Source organism: Schistocerca piceifrons, chromosome 5, assembly GCF_021461385.2.
Source record: "Schistocerca piceifrons isolate TAMUIC-IGC-003096 chromosome 5, iqSchPice1.1, whole genome shotgun sequence".
Taxonomy (NCBI): Eukaryota; Metazoa; Arthropoda; class Insecta; order Orthoptera; family Acrididae; genus Schistocerca; species Schistocerca piceifrons.
In genome coordinates, this window is record NC_060142.1 from 569,262,974 (window position 1) to 569,286,942 (window position 23,969).

At 40.4% G+C, this 23,969-nt stretch overlaps 1 protein-coding gene across 2 annotated transcripts in view; it reads left to right on the forward strand.

Annotated features, from left to right (window-relative positions):
• Positions 1–13,279, forward strand: part of LOC124797934 (NSFL1 cofactor p47) — a 76,000-nt gene extending 62,721 nt beyond the window's left edge. For both annotated transcript variants that reach the window (XM_047261069.1, XM_047261070.1), the window contains exon 8: positions 12,361–13,279. In XM_047261069.1, coding sequence (XP_047117025.1) covers positions 12,361–12,493 — 133 coding nt within the window. In that variant the 3' untranslated portion in view covers positions 12,494–13,279. The remainder of the gene's footprint in view (positions 1–12,360) is intronic.
• Positions 13,280–23,969: the final 10,690 nt, after the last annotated feature.

The following is a 23,969-nucleotide window of genomic DNA, read 5'->3' on the forward strand; positions in this document are numbered from 1 at the left end:
TGTGTGTTGTGTAAAATGTCTTTGACGCTGGAGTCGTCTTTGACTGTAGTCAGTCGGCAGTGAACTCTTGGTGTGTGTTGACGGTAAAACAATGTGCAGGTCGCCGTTATAAATATTTGTTAGTGAACAGAAAAAATGAATTATGTTACTATTTTTTTATATAAATTTTAAGAAGAAATCACATTTGAATAAACGGTATAGTCTGTCTGTAAACTCAAGAGCGAGCAGCACCTTTGGTGGGGGAAGTGGCCTTTCCCAGAAGAACGCTGCCACCGGCCTACAGGGGCACCCAAAATCTGTTGCCCGTTACCTGTCTAGCAGTGTAGATTGGCGTGCAGTGATATACGTCGTTTCTGTTCGTGGGATCTTAGTTGCCAGTGTCGGTGAGTTAACTTTGTATACTTACTGATGTACTTTGATATCCGGAAGTGATGTATAATCGTCTAGCATTGCAAGAAAATGTGCAGAGTATGAAGAAGTGGAGGTATTTGCGGAGTAACGAGCGTTCGATCGTCTCTAATGTTATTAGGTCGTGTATTAAAGAGGCGACCGAAAACGAACTGTTGCTAATATTACCAGTTCCAATCAAAGGGTAGGACGCATAAGGAAGGAACGCGAAAATAAGCCGCACGGTTTACTGGAATCGCCACGAAGGAAAACTAATAATTCTGGGAGGAAACCCATCGTTATAGACAGTTTCAAAATCACGTTAAACATTTGATGCTTATGGAACACTAAATCTCTGTCTCGGTCACTATTCACCTGATTCAAAGAAGACATATTGCTTAAAACATGTGTGCAATAGCTATTCTAAACACTGCTGAAATTTGCTTCGAAACATGTACACAGATTCTGGACTTCTAAGCAAAAAGCTTGACATACGAGGTGGGTTCACATATTAATTTTTATTTTTTGGTGAGAACTTTATTTGTTAATGCTCTTCAAAATATTCCTCATTACATAGTATACAATTATGCCAGTGCATTTTCCAATTCTCGGAACACTTTAGGAACTGTTCCTTTGGGATAGTTGATAGGTCTCTTAACTGTGCATTTTTAATCTCATCCACGCTTGTAAAATCGTTGTCCTTTAAGGTCTGCTTTGAAATGTTTATACCACTTGTATTCCCTTGGTTTACTCATAACAGACTCATCAAAAGTAATATTTACCATTTCTAAAAATTTCATACACTTTATTCCATTCTTATAACAAAAATTAATACAGATTCTCTTCTTTATTTTTATGCTACCAAAACACATGTAACATTTCTGACAGAGGACAACAGAGTAAACACCCAATAGGCGTAACATTGCACACATACTTTTGAGGCATGCTTACGAAGACAGTGACAAAAAAGTAGTGCAAATCAGACTAATACAACCCACAAAATTATAAATTTTGCTTAGTTTTTAAACACTCTTCGTGTTGCAAGAATTGTTAAGTTTCAATGCAGTCCTTCAAAGAAAACTTCTGCCTTTTAGTAGAAACACAAAATAAGATGGTTCAAATGGCTCTGAGCACTATGGGACTTAACTGCTGTGGTCATCAGTCCCCTAGAACTTAGAACTACTTAAACCTAACTAACCTAAGGACATCACACACATCCATGCCCGTGGCAGGATTCGAACTTGCGACCGTAGCGGTCATGCGGCTCCAGATTGTAGCGCCTAGAACCGCGTGGCCACTCCGGCCGGCACACAAAATAAGAACAAGCCTTAAATTCTACAGACTGATTGCATTATATCGGGTTCGTTTTACGAATAGCAATAGAGGAACATACATTCACATGAACAGGCATTTGGTTCTATGTTTGTAGTAGAATCCTCACTTACGTTCTGATGTTAGTATTATTTAATCTATAATGTGTTTCGGACGAATTTGTTTTCCTTTTGGTCTTAATGCATTTGTCTAAAAATAAACGCAGCCGTGACGTATCTGTACACGGCTTCACCACAGGTTTGAAGTGCGCGCCACGGCAGGGCTGGCACTACGTTGTGAAACAGCCTGTAGAAGCGCCCTGTGACGTAGCAGGGTAGGCAGAGTGGGGACTCGCTCGCTCGCTCTTCAGTTTACCGACAGACTATATTTGAAGCACCAAAAATGAGGCAAACGCATTGAACCAGGTCATTTCTGCAGCCGACGAAACTGCATTGTGGAATCATACTTCCACTAGACAACTGAAGCCAAGACAAATATCGCCTTGTAAACATTTTACGGAAAAGGTACTGTTATGAAATATGCCAAATTTAAGTAAATAAAAATAGTGAGCATACTTCACCTTGTTCTGAGAGTCCTACTCACACTTATCAAGATTTATTATTGATGATGATGATGATGATGATGATGATGATGATGATGATGATGATGATGATGAAGTCCCATACTCCTTTACAGAGCGTAGGGGAATGACGCTGGAGACCCAAGCCGCCGTACTAGGCGAGGTCCTAGTGGAGGTGGTTTGCCATTGCCTTCCCCCGACCGTAATGGGGATGAATGGTGATGATTTATTATTATTATTATTATCATCGTCATCATTAATTACTATTTTTTTAAAAATCTGCCATGCAGCTCTGATTAATTATGTAGTCACTTTTTAATATTGTTATTGAGCTGTTATTGGTGCCCCCAATCCAGCCCTCCCCATCCCAAAGAAACAGACTATTTTATGCAAAACAAACTTATCCAGCATACAACTTGCAATGCTTACCTGCTATTAAACAGGTAGTTTCTAATCATTTCTTTTTCATACTTGCTAAGCAAAAGTATCTTTCTACCTTTCTTAGCTTTTCATTCAACACCAGTCATCAGTTATGATAAATAGCCCTTTGGCTTCTGTTTCCTCTCGCTATAGTCACCAACTAAAAAGTTTGGGCTGGTTTATTACCAGCAGAACCAACTCCTGCAGAACATATTTCTGGAAAATATGTTGGAGTGGATGATAGAAACATTTCTCGTCTTCACCCCTGTTATACTACATTTTGACTCTGCATTTATTGTGTTAAGACATTTGTTTTTCGTGGCAATAAGCACCCACCAAAATTGGTGTGCAGAGTAATGGTGAAGTAATATTCTATACAGAATTTAATATTTCACTGTTATTTATTTCACACTGCAGCCAGTTTACTGCCTCAAGTATTACACATGTTGTTGTGTTACTTTTAATGAGCAAAAGTATGTTTTGGACCTTACCCTGAAACTTTCAGTGATGTTACTTTCCTCACAACTGTCCCTATGATATACTAACATAGGGTAACATAGGTCAAGAGTCAGCAAGTAACGTAGTTGTGCAATTGATATAACCGAGTAATAATGTAGATACCATCAGAATAATCTTCTCAGATTGTTTTATTTGTTAAAATGGTGACCTTGGACGAAATACTTTGTTTTAATTTTTTTTTTTTACTTGCATTTAATAGCGCTTTCCCCACAGTAAAGAGTTCTGTTGGGTGATATTTGTATGGGGACAATTTCTTCTCATTCTGTCTGTCTTGAAACAATTTGCAATCAGTTTCAGCTGACTCTCAAGTTGTTGTTGTTGTGGTCTTCAGTCCTGAGACTGGTTTGATGCAGCTCTCCATGCTACTCTAGCCTGTGCAAGCTTCTTCATCTCTCAGTACCTACTGCAACCTACATCCTTCTGAATCTGCTTAGTGTATTCATCTCTTGGTCTCCCCCTACGATTTTTACCCTCCATCCAATACTAAATTGGTGATCCCTTGATGCCTCAGAACATGTCCTACCAACCGATCCCTTCTTCTGGTCAAGTTGTGCCACAAACTTCTCTTCTCCCCAATCCTATTCAATACTTCCTCATTAGTTATGTGATCTACCCATCTAATCTTCAGCATTCTTCTGTAGCACCACATTTCTAAAGCTTCTATTCTCTTCTTGTCCAAACTATTTACCGTCCATGTTTCACTTCCATACATGGCTACACTCCATACAAATACTTTCAGAAATGACTTCCTGACATTTAAATCTATACTCGATGTTAACAAATTTCTCTTCTTCAGAAACGCTTTCCTTGCCATTGCCAGTCTACATTTTATATCCTCTCTACTTCGACCATCATCAGTTATTTTGCTCCCCAAATAGCAAAACTCCTTTACTACTTTAAGTGTCTCATTTCCTAATCTAATACCCTCAACATCACCCGACTTAATTCGACTACATTCCATTATCCTCATTTTGATTTTGTTGATGTTCATCTTATATCCTCCCTTCAAGACACCATCCATTCCGTTCAACTGCTCTTCCAAGTCCTTTGCTGTCTCTGACAGAATTACAATGTCATCGGCGAACCTCAAAGTTTTTATTTCTTCTCCGTGGATTTTTAATACCTACTCCAAATTTTTCTTTTGTTTCCTTTACTGCTTGCTCAATATACAGATTGAATAACATCGGGGAGAGGCTACAACCCTGTCTTACTCCCTTCCCAACCACTGCTTCCCTTTCATGTCCCTCGACTCTTATAACTGCCACCTGGTTTCTGTACAAATTGTAAATAGCCTTTCGCTCCCTGTATTTTATCCCTGCCACCTTTAGAATTTGAAAGAGAGTATTCCAGTCAACATTGTCAAAAGCTTTCTCCAAGTCTACAAACGCTAGAAACGTAGGTTTGTCCTTCCCCTTCAAGACACCATCCATTCCGTTCAACTGCTCTTCCAAGTCCTTTGCTGTCTCTGACAGAATTACAATGTCATCGGCGAACCTCAAAGTTTTTATTTCTTCTCCATGGATTTTAATACCTACTCCAAATTTTTCTTTTGTTTCCTTTACTGCTTGCTCAATATACAGATTGAATAACGTCGGGGAGAGGCTACAACCCTGTCTTACTCCCTTCCCAACCACCGCTTCCCTTTCATGTCCCTCGACTCTTATAACTGCCACCTGGTTTCTGTACAAATTGTAAATAGCCTTTCGCTCCATGTATTTTACCCCTGCCACCTTCAGAATTTGAAAGAGAGTATTCCAGTCAACATTGTCAAAAGCTTTCTCCAAGTCTACAAATGCTAGAAATGTAGGTTTGTCCTTCCTTAATCTTTCTTCTGAGATAAGTTGTAAGATCAGTATTGCTTCACGTGTTCCAGTATTTGTACGGAATCCAAACTGATCTTCCCCGAGGTCGGCTTCTACTAGTTTTTCCATTCGTCTGTAAAGAATTCGTGTTAGTATTTTGCAACTGTGGCTTATTAAACTGATTGTTCGGTAATTTTCACATCTGTCAACACCTGCTTTCTTTGGGATTGGAATTATTATATTCTTCTTGAAGTCTGAGGGTATTTCGCCTGTCTCATACATCTTGCTCACCAGATGGTAGAGTTTTGTCAGGACTGGCTCTCCCAAGGCCGTCAATAGTTCCAATGGAATGTTGTCTACTCCGGGGGCCTTGTTTTGACTCAGGTCTTTCAGTGCTCTGTCAAACTCTTCACGCAGTATCGTATCTCCCATTTCATCTTCATCTACATCCTCTTCCATTTCCAAGAGACTTGAGGAATGAGTAAATAAAACTGATTTCTTGTTTTCTGCAGAGAAAACCAAGTTCATATATTTTAATCTTTTCCTTTGTACTTTACAATCCCATTCCTTACATTCAATTAAAACTTACATTTCTGCCACACATGAAGTACCTATAGGGGGCAAACAATGAAAATGAGATAGATGGAAAAAAGCAAGCAAACTGTTTCTTATTTCAAAATAATTGCCATAACTGCTAATACATTTATCCTACCCACTATGAGACAAGATGCTCAATGTCTTTGTGCAAAAATGTGTACAGTTGCCTATGGAACCATAATTGTATGCAGGCATGTGCACCTCTTAATCAGAACAAAATCAATAGCTGTGAATGTCTTTCTTTAGGACACCAAAAATATGGAAATGACATGGGAAGAGATTGGGACTGTATGGGGGACATGTAAAGACTTCCCAGTGAAACTTCTGCAGCATAGTTGAAACAGCCTTGGCAGTGCGGTTTCCACTGTTGTGGGGTTGAACCATACCGTGTGTTTGCTAGCCAAAACTGGACTGTCCATTTAAAATTATTGTGATTGTGTCAGAGAATAAATTATTTTTGAAACAATCACTGTGCACGTCCACATCAGCGAAAATGTAGTGGTGAAATAATTAAACAAAAATCTATTCTGATAGTGAAAGCTGCTAATCCTAGCTGTTTCAAGAATATCAGATCATATTTTGTCGATATAATGGATAGATAAAAAATCTAGCCAGTGGCTCCTTCTTCTGGCAGAAGAGTTGAGGGGGAAGGAAGAGGGGCGAAGGAAAAGGACCAGAGAGATTTAGAGAAAGGGTGCAGTTCACAAAAGTCAACCAAAACCCCCTGTCAGGGGAGACTTACTGGATGGGATGAGAAGGAAAGACCATTCTGTCCAGTAAGTCTCCTCTGACAGGGGTTCTGGGTGACTTTTCTGAACTTTGCTCCTTTACCTAAATCTCTCCAGTCCTTTTCCTTCACCCCTCTTGCTTCCCCTTCAACTATTCTATCAGAAGAAGGAGCCACTAGCTCCGAAAGCTTGTAAAAGTTAAACCTTTGTGTGTGTGTGGGGGGGGGGGGGGTCGTCCTGTGTCCTGTCCCGCCCTCTCTCCCCCTATGTTGCCACTTAGTGAGAAGATTTTTATCTATCCACTTACATTATATTGTCAGTTATTCATTATTTTCATTGTTATAGAATATATATTTTGTTTTACTGCTCCAACAAAAAGATTTGGGTGACTACAGAATTGTTCAAGAAGGGGCTGCTAAGTTTGGGCAAAGATGTGAAAAATCTTGCTTTTTCTGGACAGTTATGCAGCTCAGAGTAACCCATCACCTCTGGATAATATTAAACTTCAGACCACAAAGAAGTGATTGTGTTGGATAGCATTGAAGGAGGTCAGATGCCTATTCTGGCAATGATAAAGAATGGAAGAATGTTACCCTGGTGCCGATTTTGAACTGTTTCAAAAAAACGTGTATTTGTCAAGGTGTCCCATAAAAACTGAAGCTTTTTTCCTGACTTTGGAGTGACGTTTGAGGAGTTCATGCATTTTGATGGTCCTGTTGCCCTATGGTGCAGTGCCTTGACTGACTAAATTTTGGCTTTTTTGGGAGACAAGAATGAAGTTAAAGAAGCAGATCCAACTCCATTTGTGACAGTCATCATTGGAAAAGTTGCACATATAAACCCTTGGAATGGAAGTAGACAGTGATATATTTTCAGTTTTGGTCACAACGACCAAACATGCTGGAAATTACTGAAGCAGAAAGAAATGTTTTCCACACGGGAAAGATATATTTAAAAACAAAGATGATGTGACTTACCATACGAAAGCGCTGGCAGGTCGATAGAAACACAAACAGACACATACATACACACACTTGTGACAGGATACTTTCCGGGACTGGACCAGACTCTGAATGTGGCTCTCCAGCAGGGGTACGACTTCCTCAAATCCTGCCCTGAAATGAGATCCATCCTTCATGAAATCCTCCCCACCCCGCCAAGAGTGTCTTTCCGCCGTCCACCTAACCTTCGTAACCTGTTAGTTCATCCCTATGAAATCCCCAAACCACCTTCCCTACCCTCTGGCTCCTATCCTTGTAACCGCCCCCGATGCAAAACCTGTCCCATGCACCCTCCCACCACCACCTACTCCAGTCCTGTAACCCGGAAGGTGTACATGATCAAAGGCAGAGCCACGTGTGAAAGCACTCACGTGATTTACCAACTGACCTGCCTACACTGTGATGCATTCTATGTGGGAATGACCAGCAACAAACTGTCCATTCGCATGAATGGACACAGGCAGACAGTGTTTGTTGGTAATGAGGATCACCCTGTGGCTAAACATGCCTTGGTGCACAGCCAGCACATCTTGGCTCAGTGTTACACTGTCCGGGTTATCTGGATACTTGCCACCAACACCAACCTATCCGAACTCCGGAGATGGGAACTTGCTCTTCAATATATCCTCTCTTCCAGTTACCCACCAGGCCTCAATCTCCGCTAATTTCAAGTTGCCGCCACTCATACCTCACCTGTCATTCAACATCATCTTTGCCTCTGCACTAACTCTTTGTCTTTAAATATGTCTGCTTGTGTCTGTATATGTGTGGATGGATATATGTGTGTGTGTGCGAGTGTATACCCGTCCTTTTTTCCCCCTAAGGTAAGTCTTTCCGCTCCCGGGATTGGAATGACTCCTTACCCTCTCCCTTAAAACCCACATCCTTTCGTCTTTCGCTCTCCTTCCCTCTATTATATATATATATATATATATAAATCTTAGGGTAAGATGTTATAACCTCAATAGAATAAAAACCTCAAAGTCCTTCTCAGACACAAAGCCGAAGGCCATCGTATGAAAAATATATATATATATATATGGAAACATGCCACGTGGGAAAAATATATCTAAAAACAAAGATGATGTGACTTACCAAACAAAAGCGCTGGCAGGTTGATAGACACACAAACATACACACACAATTCAAGCTTTCGCAACCAATGGTTGCTTCATCAGGAAAGAGGGAAGGAGAGGGAAAGACGAGAGGATGTGGGTTTTAAGGGAGAGGGTAAGGAGTCATTCCAGTCCCGCTTTCGCAACAAACGGTTGCTTCATCAGGAAAGAGGGAAGGAGAGGGAAAGACGAAAGGATGTGGGTTTTAAGGGAGAGGGTAGGGAGTCATTCCAATCCTGGGAGCGGAAAGACTTACCTTAGGGGGAAAAAAGGACAGGTATACACTCGCGCGCGCACACACACACACACACACACACACACACACACACACACATCCACCCGCACGTACACAGACACAAGCAGACATTTGTAAAGGCAAAGAGTTTGGGCAGAGATGTCAGTCGAGGCAGAAGTAAAGAGGCAAAGATGTTGTTGAAAGACAGGTGAGGTATGAGCGGCGGCAACTTGAAATTAGCGGAGGTTGAGGCCTGGCGGATAACGAGAAGAGAGGATATACTGAAGGGCAAGTTCTCGTCTCCGGAGTTCTGACAGGTTGGTGTTACCCTTAAAACCCACATCCTTTCGTCTTTCCCTCTCCTTCCCTCTTTCCTGATGAAGCAGCTGTTTGTTGCGAAAGCTTGAATTTTGTGTGTATGTTTGTGTGTCTATCGACCTGCCAGCGCTTTTGTTTGGTAAGTCTCATCATCTTTGTTTTTAGATATATTTTTCCCATGTGGAATGTTTCCCTCTATTATATATATATATATATATATATATATATATATATATATATATATATATATATATATATATATATATATATAAAAACAAAGATGAGGTGACTTACCGAACGAAAGCACTGGCAGGTCGATAGACACACAAACATACACACAAAATTCAAGCTTTCGCAGCAAACTGTTGCCTCATCAGGAAAGAGGGAAGGAGAGGGAAAGACGGAAGGAAGTGGGTTTTAAGGGTGAGGGTAAGGAGTCATTCCAATCCCGGGAGCGGAAAGACTTACCTTAGGGGGAAAAAAGGACAGGTATACACTCGCACACGCACACACACACACACACACACACACAGACACAAGCAGACATATTTAAAAACAAAGAGTTTGGGTAGAGATGTCAGTCGAGGCAGAAGTGTAGAGGCAAAGAAGTTGTTGAAAGACAGGTGAGGTATGAGTGGCGGCAACTTGAAATTAGCGGAGATTGAGGCCTGGAGGATAACCAGAAGAGAGGATATACTGAAGGGCAAGTTCTCATCTCCGGAGTTCGTATAGGTTGGTGTTGGTGGCAAGTATCCAGATAACCCGGACGGTGTAACACTGTGCCAAGATGTGCTGGCTGTGCACCAAGGCATGTTTAGCCACAGGGTGATCCTCATTACCAACAAACACTGTCTGCCTGTGTCCATTCATGCGAATGGACAGTTTGTTGCTGGTCATTCCCACATAGAATGCATCGCAGTGTAGGCAGGTCAGTTGGTAAATCACGTGGGTGCTTTCACACTTGGCTCTGCCTTTGATCGTGTACACCTTCCGGGTTACAGGACTGGAGTAGGTGGTGGTGGGAGGGTGCATGGGACAGGTTTTGCATCGGGGGCGGTTACAAGGATAGGAGCCAGAGGGTAGGGAAGGTGATTTGGGGATTTCATAGGGATGAACTAACAGGTTACGAAGGTTAGGTGGACGGCGGAAAGACACTCTTGGCGGAGTGGGGAGGATTTCATGAAGGATGGATCTCATTTCAGGGCATGATTTGAGGAAGTCGTATCCCTGCTGGAGAGCCACATTCAGAGTCTGGTCCAGTCCCGGAAAGTATCCTGTCACAAGTGGGGCACTTTTGTGGTTCTTCTGTGGGGGATTCTGGGTTTGAGGGGATGAGGAAGTGGCTCTGGTTATTTGCTTCTGTACCAGGTCGGGAGGGTAGTTGCGGGATGCGAAAGCTGTTGTCAGGTTGTTTGTGTAATGATTCAGGGATTCCGGACTGGAGCAGATTCGTTTGCCACGAAGACCTAGGCTGTAGGGAAGGGACCGTTTGATGTGGAATGGGTGGCAGCTGTCATAATGGAGGTACTGTTGCTTGTTGGTGGGTTTGATGTGGACGGACGTGTGAAGTTGGCCATTGGACAGGTGGAGGTCAACGTCAAGGAAAGTGGCATGGGATTTGGAGTAGGACCAGGTGAATCTGATGGAACCAAAGGAGTTGAGGTTGGAGAGGAAATTCTGGAGTTCTTCTTCACTGTGAGTCCAGATCATGAAGATGTCATCAATAAATCTGTACCAAACTTTGGGTTGGCAGACTTGGGTAACCAAGAAGGCTTCCTCTAAGCGACCCATGAATAGGTTGGCGTACGAGGGGGCCATCCTTGTTCCCTTTAATTGTTGGTATGTCTGGCCTTCAAAAGTGAAGAAGTTGTGGGTCAAGATGAAGCTGGCTAAGGTAATGAGGAAAGAGGTTTTAGGTAGGGTGGCAGGTGATCGGCGTGAAAGGAAATGCTCCATCGCAGCGAGGCCCTGGACGTGCGGAATATTTGTGTATAAGGACGTGGCATCAATGGTTACAAGGATGGTTTCCGGGGGTAACAGATTGGGTAAGGATTCCAGGTGTTCAAGGAAGTGGTTGGTGTCTTTGATGAAGGATGGGAGACATGCAACAAACTGTCCATTCGCATGAATGGACACAGGCAGACAGTGTTTGTTGGTAATGAGGATCACCCTGTGGCTAAACATGCCTTGGAGCACAGCCAGCACATCTTGGCACAGTGTTACACCGTCCGGGTTATCTGGATACTTCCCACCAACACCAACCTATCCGAACTCCGGAGATGGGAACTTGCCCTTCAGTATATCCTCTCTTCTCGTTATCCTCCAGGCCTCAATCTCCGCTAATTTCAAGTTGCCGCCACTCATACCTCACCTGTCTTTCAACAACTTCTTTGCCTCTACATTTCTGCCTCGACTGACATCTCTACCCAAACTCTTTGTCTTTAAATATGTCTGCTTGTGTCTGTATGTGTGGATGGATATGTGTGTGTGTGCGCGAGTGTATACCCGTCCTTTTCTCCCCCTAAGGTAAGTCTTTCCGCTCCCGGGATTGGAATGACTCCTTACCCTCACCCTTAAAACCCACTTCCTTCCGTCTTTCCCTCTCCTTCCCTCTTTCCTGATGAGGCAACAGTTTGTTGCGAAAGCTTGAATTTTGTGTGTATGTTTGTGTTTGTTTGTGTGTCTATCGACCTGCCAGCGCTTTCGTTCGGTAAGTCACCTCATCTTTGTTTTTATATATAATTTTTCCCACGTGGAATGTTTCCCTCTATTTTTATATATATATATATATATATATATATATATATATATATATATATATATATATATATATGCCTTTACAAATGTCTGCTTGTGTCTGTGTATGTGCGGATGGATGTGTGTGTGTGCGAGTGTATACCTGTCCTTTTTTCCCCCTAAGGTAATAAGTCTTTCCGCTCCCGGGATTGGAATGACTCCTTACCCTCTCCCTTAAAACCCACATCCTTTCGTCTTTCCCTCTTTCCTGATGAAGCAACCGTTTGCGAAAACTTGAATTTTGTGTGTATGTCTGTTTGTCTATCGACCTGCCAGCGCTTTTGTTTGGTAAGTCACATCATCTTTGTGTGTGTGTGTGTCTATATAATACATATAAATTGTTTACTTTTGGAAATTTTATTTGCCTTCCATTTGCAAAATGAAAACAAATGTTAATATGAATGGTAAAAATACTTTTTCTGATTCCTCCTTGACCAAACTTCATTCAAATCATTGATCTTTTTCTGATAGCCCTTCAACTTTCAGTTAGTGGAAGTCAACTGTTTTTACTTTGTATGCTAATAATTGTTTGCCTTAACCTGTGTATCTAGAGCTCGTCCTCAGTATGAGCATCAAGTTTTTTCTCTCCTGACAACGTTTCCTAGTAAGCAGTTGGATGACAATGCAGTCACACTCAAGCAAGCAGGAATACTGAATGCAGCCATACTCCAAAGGTTAACATAAGCTGATGACAAGAAAGCAACTGTTTCAAATGTGATAGCAGAGAAAAGTGACTCTTGTATGATTGCAGTGTGTTCTGTTTCTGCTATTTTTGTGTTACAAAACTGATGTAACATAATTTTGTGTGAAGCTGCCTGTGATTCATTTTATGTCACAAAAGTATATAAAAATTAATAAAATGTTATGACAATACTCATAAAATAAAATAAGGAAATTAACTGGAGAATCCTCAGCCCAACATTTGAAAACTCAGTTGAAAAACTAGTTGAATCAGATTACAGAACAATTGACTGGTGTGAAAAATGTCTTACCGCATTACTTAGAATATGTAATTCTACATAGTTCATAGTTGTTGTTCTTGCTCTTTTATATTATTCACTGGAGTGATTTGTCTGATGTGAAAGGTAATTTTGGTGGATGATGCTCTTCAGTTTCATTGATGAAGCAGCATGTCCCATTAAACTGTTGAATGCTGGAAACTGGAATGCAGTGATAAACTTACACCAAACTTATGTTAAGTAAGTTGGGTTATTACATTGCTTCAGACCTGTCTATAAGACAATCATACCAAAAAAAAAACTTCAAGGCAATTTATCTGCTTCTGTATGATATAGTAAAAGAATGTTATATCAAATATGCTGAATTACAATTACAGTCAGCTCATCAAAAAATATTTGTATGTTTATTAATAAACTTCTGTGACCTTTTCGTTTATCTGTGCTGTAAGCAAGAGAGAAGGTAATGTGTCTTCTTGTTGCTTATAAATAAACTGCTTTTATGTCACAGTAATTTGTTCTATACAGGTGCAAATATTCATCACAACTTGGATCAAATCACTTTTAAGTAAAGTTTTGTAGTTTGGTTTCTTTGTGTCCCATAGATTAGTAATATCCTTACGTTTACTCATAACTGTTGTAGTGCTCATACCCTGGTTTTAACAACTTACTTCTACACATTTTGTTATTTTCTGAGTAAACTGAAAGTATCAAAAATTTCACTGGGTACAAGATGAAAGTCCACAAAAGCAAAACAAGGGTAATGGAATGTATTCAAATTAAGGTGATGTTGGGGGAACTACTCTATGGAGTGAGACACTGAAGGTACCTGAGTTTTTCTGTTTGGACAGAAAAATAACTGACAATGACAGAAGTAATGAGAATAAATAGTAAGAAAAGAATTACTGAAAGAGAGAAAATTGTGAACAGAATGCAAATGGAACTCTTTTCTAAAGGTATTTGGAGTATAGCCTTATATGAAAGTGAAACATCAATGTCAATGGGCAGATTGAATAGCTAATGAGATGGTAGAAAATCCAATTGGAAAAAGAAATTTCTGGCACAAATTGGCTAAAGGAGGACTGTCGATAGGATACACTGTGAGGCAATGTCAGTTTGGTAAGGAAAAGAACTGGGTGGACTAAGGGGGAAGGGGTTGAGATTGCAGAGGGAGATCTTGACTACAGTAAGGATGTAGGTTGCAGTAGCTGTGCGGAGATGAAGAGGCTTGCACAGAATGGGCTAGCTTGTGGAACTGTGTCAAATGAGTCTTTGGACTAAAGACAGCAATAACACTCATGTACTGTTTGTGCAATGTTACAACATTTAGTAATAGATTTGGTCATGACATGGTGCAGTATCATACATCAAGCATTGCACAGTGTGACATTCAGTATAAGTTCTACATACTCATCCTGAAAATTTAGTAGTGAAAAACACCCACATCCCTAGTGCCAGTGGTGGTTAGCAGTGTATTCGCCCCTTTTATCCCTAAATGATTCTTGTGGAACTGGCAGATTGAAATTACCACAGAAATTCTGAATCTCATTTTAGTTTCTGCAGTAGTTCACTGTTGTCTTCTCTCCCACAACTATCCCTGGATTTACGTTAGGACTGAAGAATAGATACTGCATGTGTGTGTTAAATTGTGATATGGTTGCATCTTTTTGGACACTGCCATCTCACCACAGGAACTGGAAGCATGTAAGTCTGAACATGTTCAGTGGTTTCCAGGTGAACAAAGATGGCAAGGAAGAGCCAACGCCACTGCTGAAGTGTGGTTCTTGCCCTCTTAACATGATAAAATCTCTAGCACAAAATGGAATGGTGACGTTTGATGAAACAATTATTGAGAATGCTCCTCTACTGAGGAACACACAGTTGCTTGTGTTGAATAAATAACTTACCAGTGTGTTAACTGATAGCAGATTAAGATGCATATAAATTTAAGGTGGGCTGTAAGGATGAGGGCACAGTGCTGGTGACTACACACACTCCACTATAAGCCTATCACTGGTTTCTACTTACTTTTAAGAAACTGCAGCACGGTGCACATAGGTGTTCCAAAAATGAATTCACTTGAGTTCCGCATAATTGTAAGAAATAAATATCAAGATTGACTTTGTGTATTTTCTTTTTTTATTTTTTTTTAAATCCCAGCAAAAATTATAGCCCATTAAAAAGCAAATACAATAGTACTATTTTTATTCAGACCATCTTAAAGGATGACTTGGCACCATATGGCTCAATCAGTACAAACAACCAAGAAGGCTGAAATCCTGGTTCACCTGTATATGAATTTGGGTTACTTATTTTATATGATGATACTGACAATTTAGATATCAGTGTGCTGTATATATGCTATGTCAATATTGCTAGCCAATGGCACCTAATGCACAGGATGAAGGTGCAATTGACTAGTATGTCAAGATCCTGCAAAGACGTGGCAAAAAAATTTAATTTCATGGGTCATATAAATTTTTAAACTTTTTGCAGCAGCAGCTATGATATTAAATCCATTATCCATGTTTCGTAATAGCAGTCTGGAAAACTGTCTGTATCACTGAATGTTTGATGTGATAGGAGGGGCTGCATACTTCTTTTTTGAACTTCAGTCCTTGAAATTTAATCAACACAGCAGTATGTAGTTGAGGTTAGACAACAAACTGCCTACCTGGACAGACAGACAGACATTCAGCGATCAGAGGCCCTGCAGACCACGCACTGCTTCCACAAACTGCCTCCATTCCTTCCTGTTTTGTGCCCGGTTCCACCAGGTGTCTTCAATTCCCAGAGCTGCTAGGTCCAATGCCAGGTCGTCCATCCAGCACTGCCGTCCAATGGGGCGTTTGGTTTTTGGTTTCCCCACAAGTGCCATCTTCGCCTGTCTTCCATCTGGCATATGGGCTACATGGCCCACCCATTTGTTACGAAAAATAAACTTGCCTACCTGAACAGCTGATGCAAATTTGTTGTGGCATAGAGTCTGTATCAGAATCAAGGTTTCCAGCACTTTCTCTGATGGGCATTTACCTTGTTCAGTAACGAGGGTCAAATCCACATCAGCCTTACAAAAATTTTTCCCAGGCCAGTTACATTTTACCAGCTCTGTAAACTGACATTTACATGTAGATATGTATTGAGAGAGTGATAGATTTTGCAACTTGTTTGAACAGTTAATGATAGTTAACCTTTTCAAATATTTTTTTATTATGTATACTGTAAGTGGACATAAAATTAAGAGAAAAGCTGGTATTTTGAAAAATGCTGGCTCCTTCCTCAGTCATATTAAGCAACTCCCTTGTATCTACTATTGTCTGCTTACATTCTTGTGACTATATGGAGAAATGCGAGAATAGAATCCTCTTTACAATGAACAATTACCTGCCATACTCTTAACTGGAAGCTTTTGAGCCTGGAATGTAGGAAAAAATAGGTTTTAGGAACGTTACAGCTTCAGTAGGAAAAGAAATGCCATCATAGCAAATGCTTATTTGCAGCTCCACACTTATTTAATTTTCTCAGCAGAGTTCAGTCGGATAGCTGAACAGCTCCTTGATGTCAGTGCCCAGGACTAGAGGGTAGGCATTTTTTCTTCATTCATCAGTTGTGCCCATAAATATATCTGAATTTGCTGACGAGTTGAGGACTGAATTTATACTTAAACTTGAGCAGTATCTTTGGAAAGGGAGCCTGTACTTTTGCAGCAGGTTTACAGTCATAAACACTAAAAGCCATTATTTGATGATAACACTCCGTACATGACAAAGGCATGGGAAATAAAGACAAGTTGTATATACATTGGAAATTTCTTGTGAGGAGGTTAACTCAGAACAGAGTGTTAAAAGAGAAATGCTTGCAGAAATGGAACAGCGCAATATTTCTGCTGATCGGTCACAAAATGCTGTTTGTTACTGATTAAACCTCAAGTTTAAGACGTGCTTCTGTCTTCCAGTTAGAGAGGAAATGTAGGATATTTGAATAGGTGGATCAAGCTGACTCCCTTCAGAAATTACAGTGTTTGTGTGTTGTTTAGAGGGATTAGAAATACAGAGAAAATTGATTAAAATCTGCTACTACCTTTTTAATACATTGGAGTGAAAGCCCACATTCATACCTAGGCCTATCGTGTAGAAAACTGGCTGTGCTTGGTAGGATATAAATAGATTTTGTTTGCTAGCAGAATAAAATTGTTAAAAGGGTATGAAAAAGTTCGAAGATTGTGATTAAATTTAAAACAACAAGAATGGCAATTCCAGTTGCATAGGCTTCTTGTTTCAGAAGGAAGGCACACAATAAGTGCTCAGAACATTAACGCCATTTGGCCTACAAACAATTATTTTCTAAAAACTGGACAATTTCTCCTCTTGGAAAAGTACAGGATGACTAAATAATGAATTTTGTACTGTAGAGCAGATCTGATGCAGAGCACTTACAAGAACCACAAGAACTGTATACAAACATTTTACACCAACCATTTCCTAGATTGTCTGAAACCTGTGCCTGTCCCACTTCCACCATACACCCTGCTTGTCACCACTGATGCCACCTCCCTCTATAGCAACATCCCCTATGTACGTGGTTTGTCTGCTGCTGAACATTTCCTTAGTACCCATCTGATTCAAAACCCATGACATTCTCCGTGCTCACGTTAATCAGCTTTCACTTACAAAACTACTCCTTTACCTCTGAGGGGAAGACATACAAACTGATCAGGGACAGAGCCATTGGAACCAGGGTGGCTCTTTCCTACGCCAACCTCATGTGTTGCTTGGATGTGGCTTTCCTGGGATCCATCAACCTTCAGCCTCTAGTTCCATTTAAGGACACATGGGGAGCTGACCTGTTAAAATTCTTGGATCTCTAAATAAATTCTCCATACTAAATTTCACACAGTCCTATTCTGAATCCCATGCCACTTTCTTTGATGTTGATCTCATCCTCACTAAAGGTCAGGTACCCACTTCTGTTCACATTGAACCTACTAACAAATTACAGTACTAACATTTTGAGTTGCCGTCCTTTCCATGTCAGACATTTCCTCCTATACAGCCTTGGCATTCGAGGCAAACGTATTTGTTCAGATACAGACTCTTTACAACACTGCACCATTATTCTCACCTCAGCCTTCACTGCACGTAATTACCCCACCAGCCTAGTTAAAAAGCAGATTTCCTGGGCCATCACATCCAGTCCTGGCACCACTGATTCCTCAAAAAAACACCACTACTTGTCTTTCAGTATTATGCTGGTCATGAATGATTTAATCAGGTACTTCAATAAGGCTATGACTTCTAAAATGATGCCCTGAAATGAGATCCATTTTGTCTGACATTTCGCCCACCACACCTAGAACTGCTTTTCGTCACGCTCCCAATCTCTGCAATATTGTCGTCAGAATCTCCTCACTTATCTTCCTATCCTATGGTTCCCACCCCTTTGGCCAATCTCGCTGCAAGACTTGCCCTATACACCCTCTACCACCACCAACACCAGCCCTATCTTCCGTAATACTCACCTTCAACCTTTACACTCTCAGATTGTGAAATCTGCAGTACCCAACAGTCAGTCTTTCCTTCTTATCCCATCCAGTAAGTTTCCCCTGATGTGGTGTTCTGGGCGACTTTTCCAAATCTCACCAGTCCTTTTCCTTCACCCTTCTGCCAGGAGGAGCCATTGGCTCCAAAAGCTTGCAAATTCAAATAACTTTTTTGTGTGTGTTCTCCTGCCGCTGCTTGTTAAGTAGATTTTTTATCTATACAATTATTTTACATTTTCAAAAATTGATTATTTTCATTGATGTTTTACATAAATGAGACACCTTATAATAGCCCGGTTTATAATAAGTGTATTTTTAATTCAGTGTCTTCTATGGTGGAGTGTTAGTTTGTACTTCACACATGAATAAGTTATATTAAATTTAATGCCTTTGAAGATGTACACAAGGTGAGTGCTGCAATGCAAAGACAGATGTAATACAGAGAGCGTATTGTGGCCTGGTGTAGCGGGTTGAGACCTGTAGGCTGGCCAGGCTAGACTGCTCACAGGACTGAGGCAGGTTGACCAACCAGTGAACAGCTAGCCTGTCTGAGATGCCCCAGGAAGTAAATACTTTTGTAGTGCAGCTCAAGGTGTACAAAACTATGTTTTTTATCAATGTATAAGCTGTGGACACACTTCATACAAGATTTTCATTAAAATTATTGGACAGGGAAATGGTTCTGACAGAAATGTTACAAAGTCTACCACTGTAGCCTTTCAGATATTGTCCCTACATGTAATTTAATAATTACAGTGTTGCCCAAAGTTACTGACTGATACTCACTATCGGGCAGATTCAACCTCGGTAACTAATTCAGGACTTCCAGGCGGTTGTGGTTAAATTTAATGTTGCAACCTCAGAATTTTCCATTGGCTCAGTTTATCAAGCACTCTGAGCCGTGTGTTGTGACACATTTAATTGTTATCATTTGACCACCACAAAATAAATGTCTTATCACTTTTAGAAGGAAACCACTGAAGATAGCAGTGATCAAGGAGAACAAGTTGTTAACAGCTGTTGCATGCATTAAGCCCGTTAAAGAGTAAGGAGGTTATTTGTTTCCGAAGATTGTGCTAATAAAAGCCGGGTCCCACTCTGCCTTGGGACGGAGTGATCTGCACCTCCTCCTGAGCCTATCACTATTTCCTCCATGACAAATGAACTAAAGAATTGTCAACAGAACAGACTACATTTTGTCTAGTCTTTGGGTCTCTTGGGTTGTGTTGACCTCTTACAACTGTAGCAACCAAACAATAGTGTGTGTAACAGCCATTTGATTCAATTCAACCATGAAAACAAAACAGTGGTCTTATCCCCCTGTTGCGCATACCAAAACTGAGTTTATTGTGCAGTTACTCTCCCTGTCCTTCTAGTAAAGCCAGTCAGTACCTTTGAAGAGTTGTAGAAGACCCTTTACTCGGTCATTTTTAGACACACACTCTTCAAGAGTTAATGACCCAAATATTTTGTCTTTTGGCTTCCAGTATTTGCATTGGAAGATAAAATGTGGTGCAATTTCATCCCCCACTCCACATCACATGCAGGTGATGCGTGAGGTTTCGTTACCAGTTATTTATTTTTAAGCTAAATGCAGTGTTCAGGAAACTGGTATTCACGACTGAAAGAATTCTGTAGTAGTCATCTGACTACTTCCCTCTCTGTATTTAACTTGCACATTATGTCCTGTACAGATACGAGACTACTTAACTGAGTTGTCTCTGTGGTTCTGATCATAGTCTACAGAGCAATGAAGCTAGTGAAGACATCTAGACTTCAGTTATCAGAACAGTAATGTATCCAGAATATTTTTATTATTTATAAATTTGAATAATCCAGTCATCTACTCTGGTACTAACATTACTGCTACATGATTCATTTTACCTCATCTGTGTAACAGCCAAATTGGCGACAAGTTTGAAGATTAACTGTTCTTTCCTATTATCATGAACTGATAGTAATTGCCATTGCATCTCCAAAGCAGATGGTAGTACAACGTTCTACATGAAAACAACCATATTTTTTCTTCAACACACTCTTCGCAGCAGGGTTGGGAATTTGTCACGCTCAAAAGAAACAACCAAGGACTCTAGACTCTTGTACAGCATTGTGAGAAGGGGTTAATTGTTCTATCCTTATGCTTGACTAGGTATGCAAATCAGCGTACTGTTAGTGTAATAAGTACTCCCAAGGAGTGCAGCTATTGGGTTGAGCCCTATATTGACTAGAATACTGCAACTATCAAAGTATCAAATGCAGTTCTCCATTGAATTACCGAATGATTTTTGTCTTTGTTAAGTTACCTCATCTTCATTCTCACGTACACCAAATGTAAAATGTTTTTGGACACCTCGATATTTTGACTTTGGATCTTGTTTGAGAGATGAAGCCTTTTAACAACAGCTTGTACTGTAGATCAGAGGCACTGTACATTTTTTTTATATATAAAATAAACAACCCTTACTTCTTGAATGTGAGTAACATGCTGCTGTTATTAGTCACATAATACTAATAACCTACAAAGAAGAGCTACTGCCTGATGTGTGACTGCACTGAAATACTTCATGATTCTTCAAGTAGTGAATCATGCTACTTCTACTATGGAGAACAAATACAGCATTACAGTGTATTTTCTGTGACATCTGAAAAATATTCTCAGGCCCATGCTTTATTTTTCATTGCCCTCAGTATTCACTGAAGTGTTGTGTTTATTGCAGCAATTTCCTACTGAAGCCAAATGATTGACATATCTCAAGTGAAATTTTCCTTGTGTGTGCGATGTTTCAGTCCTACCATAATACCATCCTCCATGCCAATTAGGATGGATTCCAAAACATTAGTTATGCAAAACCAAACGTGCACTCTTCTGACATCATCCTGAGACCTGTGGGTCAAAGCAGTCAGGAAGTTGCAGTATTTCTTGACTTTCAAAAAGCATTTAACACATCACAACACTTATTATCAACATATTGTATAGAGTGTCAAGTGAAATTTGTGGCTGGCTTTAGGATTTCTTGCTTCAGATGACAAATCAAGTTACCTTAAGTGGACGTGTCACCTTCGGATGTATACTGTAATTAATTTCAGGTGTGTCCCATGGAAATGTGTAGGGACTCTTTCTAATCAAGTTTTACGAGGGGGGGTCGATAAGTTTCTAGCCTAACAAATAAAGAATGAGAAATTTCATAATACAAATTTATTTTTCAATATAATTTCCTTGTGCAGTAATATACTTGCGGGCACACTCAGATAATTTCTGCAAACCATTCAAATAAAGTATCTTCGATTTTGAGTCAAACAAAGCTTTCACAGCATCAATCACTGCATCATCACTGTCAAATTGTTGTCCTTTGAGGTCTTTTTTTAGATTTGGGAAAAGAAAGTCTGATGGAGCCAAATCTGGAGAATACGGCGGATGACCTAACAACTCAAACCTGCAGTCACTCAGAGTTTCCAGTGCTGCGAGGGCTTTGTGTGCCGGTGTGTTGTCCTGATGCAAAAGAACTCTGCGTGTTAATTTTCTGCGCCTTTTTCTCTTTCTCTCAAACAATGCAGGAGAGTGCAATAGTATGAAGCATTGACAGTTATGCCATTTGCAAGTAATCCACCGTAATTACCCCTCTCCTTTTGCATCCCAGAAGACTAATGCTATCATCTTATCGGCTGATTTTTCCACACACAATTTTTTCGAGGTAGGGTATGAAGGATGTTTCCATTGCTGTGACTTGTTTTTCAGGATCAAAGTGGTGAACCCACATTTTGTCCATTGCCACCTATCTTGCAAGAAAGCCACCATCTGCTTCAAATGGGCGGATGATTTCTTCACAACACTGCACTTGCTGCCAGCTCTGATCTTCATTCAATTCTTTCGGGACTCACTGATATGAAACTTTCTGGATTCCAAAAATATCCACAACAATGTCATGAGCATGCTCATGGAGGATTCCAAATGTTGTTTCAATGTGGTGCAGCATTGTTCACATTGTTCAACGATCCTGGAAAATCGTACCGTGAACTGCAGTCACTGTAGTAATGGTGACAGGCCTTCCGCTGTTTGGTGCATCTTCCATGTTTGAAGTTGGATACCTAGTTTTTCAATGTTGCATAAGACAGTGTATTCAGCATGACCTCGCAATTTCCTTGGGCATAGTTCCCTTCAAATATTCAGTCACAGCACGGTTCTTGATTCTCTCGATATTCGCCATTTTGCTTACCCTGCAGTATACAGTCCATCCTAAAGGCAAAACTAATGAAGCTGGTGACGTGAAATTTGACTTGCAAGCCCAAAAACAGTTGCATAAAAGTAGGTGGTGATGTTCATGCGAGGCATTACGTAACTATCATGAGCTAGAAACAAAGATACTATCCCATTCTTCACTTGAGAGAAATTTAGTGAACATGGATAAAACCATTGTGAAGTTATATGTACGTAACATTCCGAAAATGTAGTTTCGAGAAAATGAGAAAAGAAAATTCAGTGTTTTTTACTCATCGTATGCCTCTTTCAGAACATTTCAGCAGAATACTCTTGCTGGCCAGCTACTTCTTTATCTTCTGTAGACTTCTTCAGGAGCCTTTTCCTTACTCTAGACACTCTAGTGGTGGCTTCCACAGCCCTTTCAGCTTCAACTAGTCTCTGAACGTCTATGGCAGTCAGAGCAGCTATCATATCATTTCCTGTCTGGATGCCTAATTTGTGCAGTACTTTTGTCCTGCTGATTACACCATTATTGAAACAGATGACAGCATCCATCACACCCATTTTGAGTACTGTCCATCCAACAAACACTGTTTTTGGTACTCGTTGCCACATGCAGCTGTTGAAACTCTCATTAGGGTTTTGTGTACGGCCATGTTGCAGACATTTGCTAAGTAATTTTGTATCTGCGAGGTCCCTGGTTATTGTTTCCATGACTGTGGCAGGCAAGAAATGTTAATGGTGCTATTCCTTGTCTGTCGCATGAGTGTGGCTGGTTTGCAGACATTTGTTCAAATAGCATTTAAGACCAAAACAACAACTGAAAAGTAGATATACATTTTTGGAACGGGATAAATTGTCTTTCAGATGGTGACAAAAAATGTTTTCGAAAATTTCAGTCATTTCACATCCAGGTCCCCTTGAATGTTCAGAGATATAAAACTGAGTACTTTACGATACCAAAATGCATAGTACTATATGATTATTGCATCGATGAGTCACAATTTTAACCTGTCAACTCATATGAATACCTGGCTGTAACAATTTCTAGGGATAAAATAGACTGACCATACAGGTTCAGTTGCAGGTAAAGTGCGTGGCAGACTTTGGTCCATCGTTAGGGTACTAATATGCGATCAATATCCAAAGGAAATTGTTTACAACACTTGTGCAGTCCATCCTAGATTATTGCTCTTGTGTGTTGGACCCATACGAAATAGCACTAAGAGGAGTTATTGAATAAATACAGTGGGCTTGAGATGGGGGCAGGACTCTCAATTGTCAGGTCAGATGCTTGAAGATAAACAGACCGTGCTGCAAAAGCCTACTTAATCGACTTTAAAATAAGAATGTGCCACAACCCCCTATGTATTGTCCCCATTGTGCCTCAAGGCATTCTCATTCCTACTTAGCACTAACTTGTGCTAAGCATAATGTGTATTTGTTGTAAAAGATAACCCAACACAG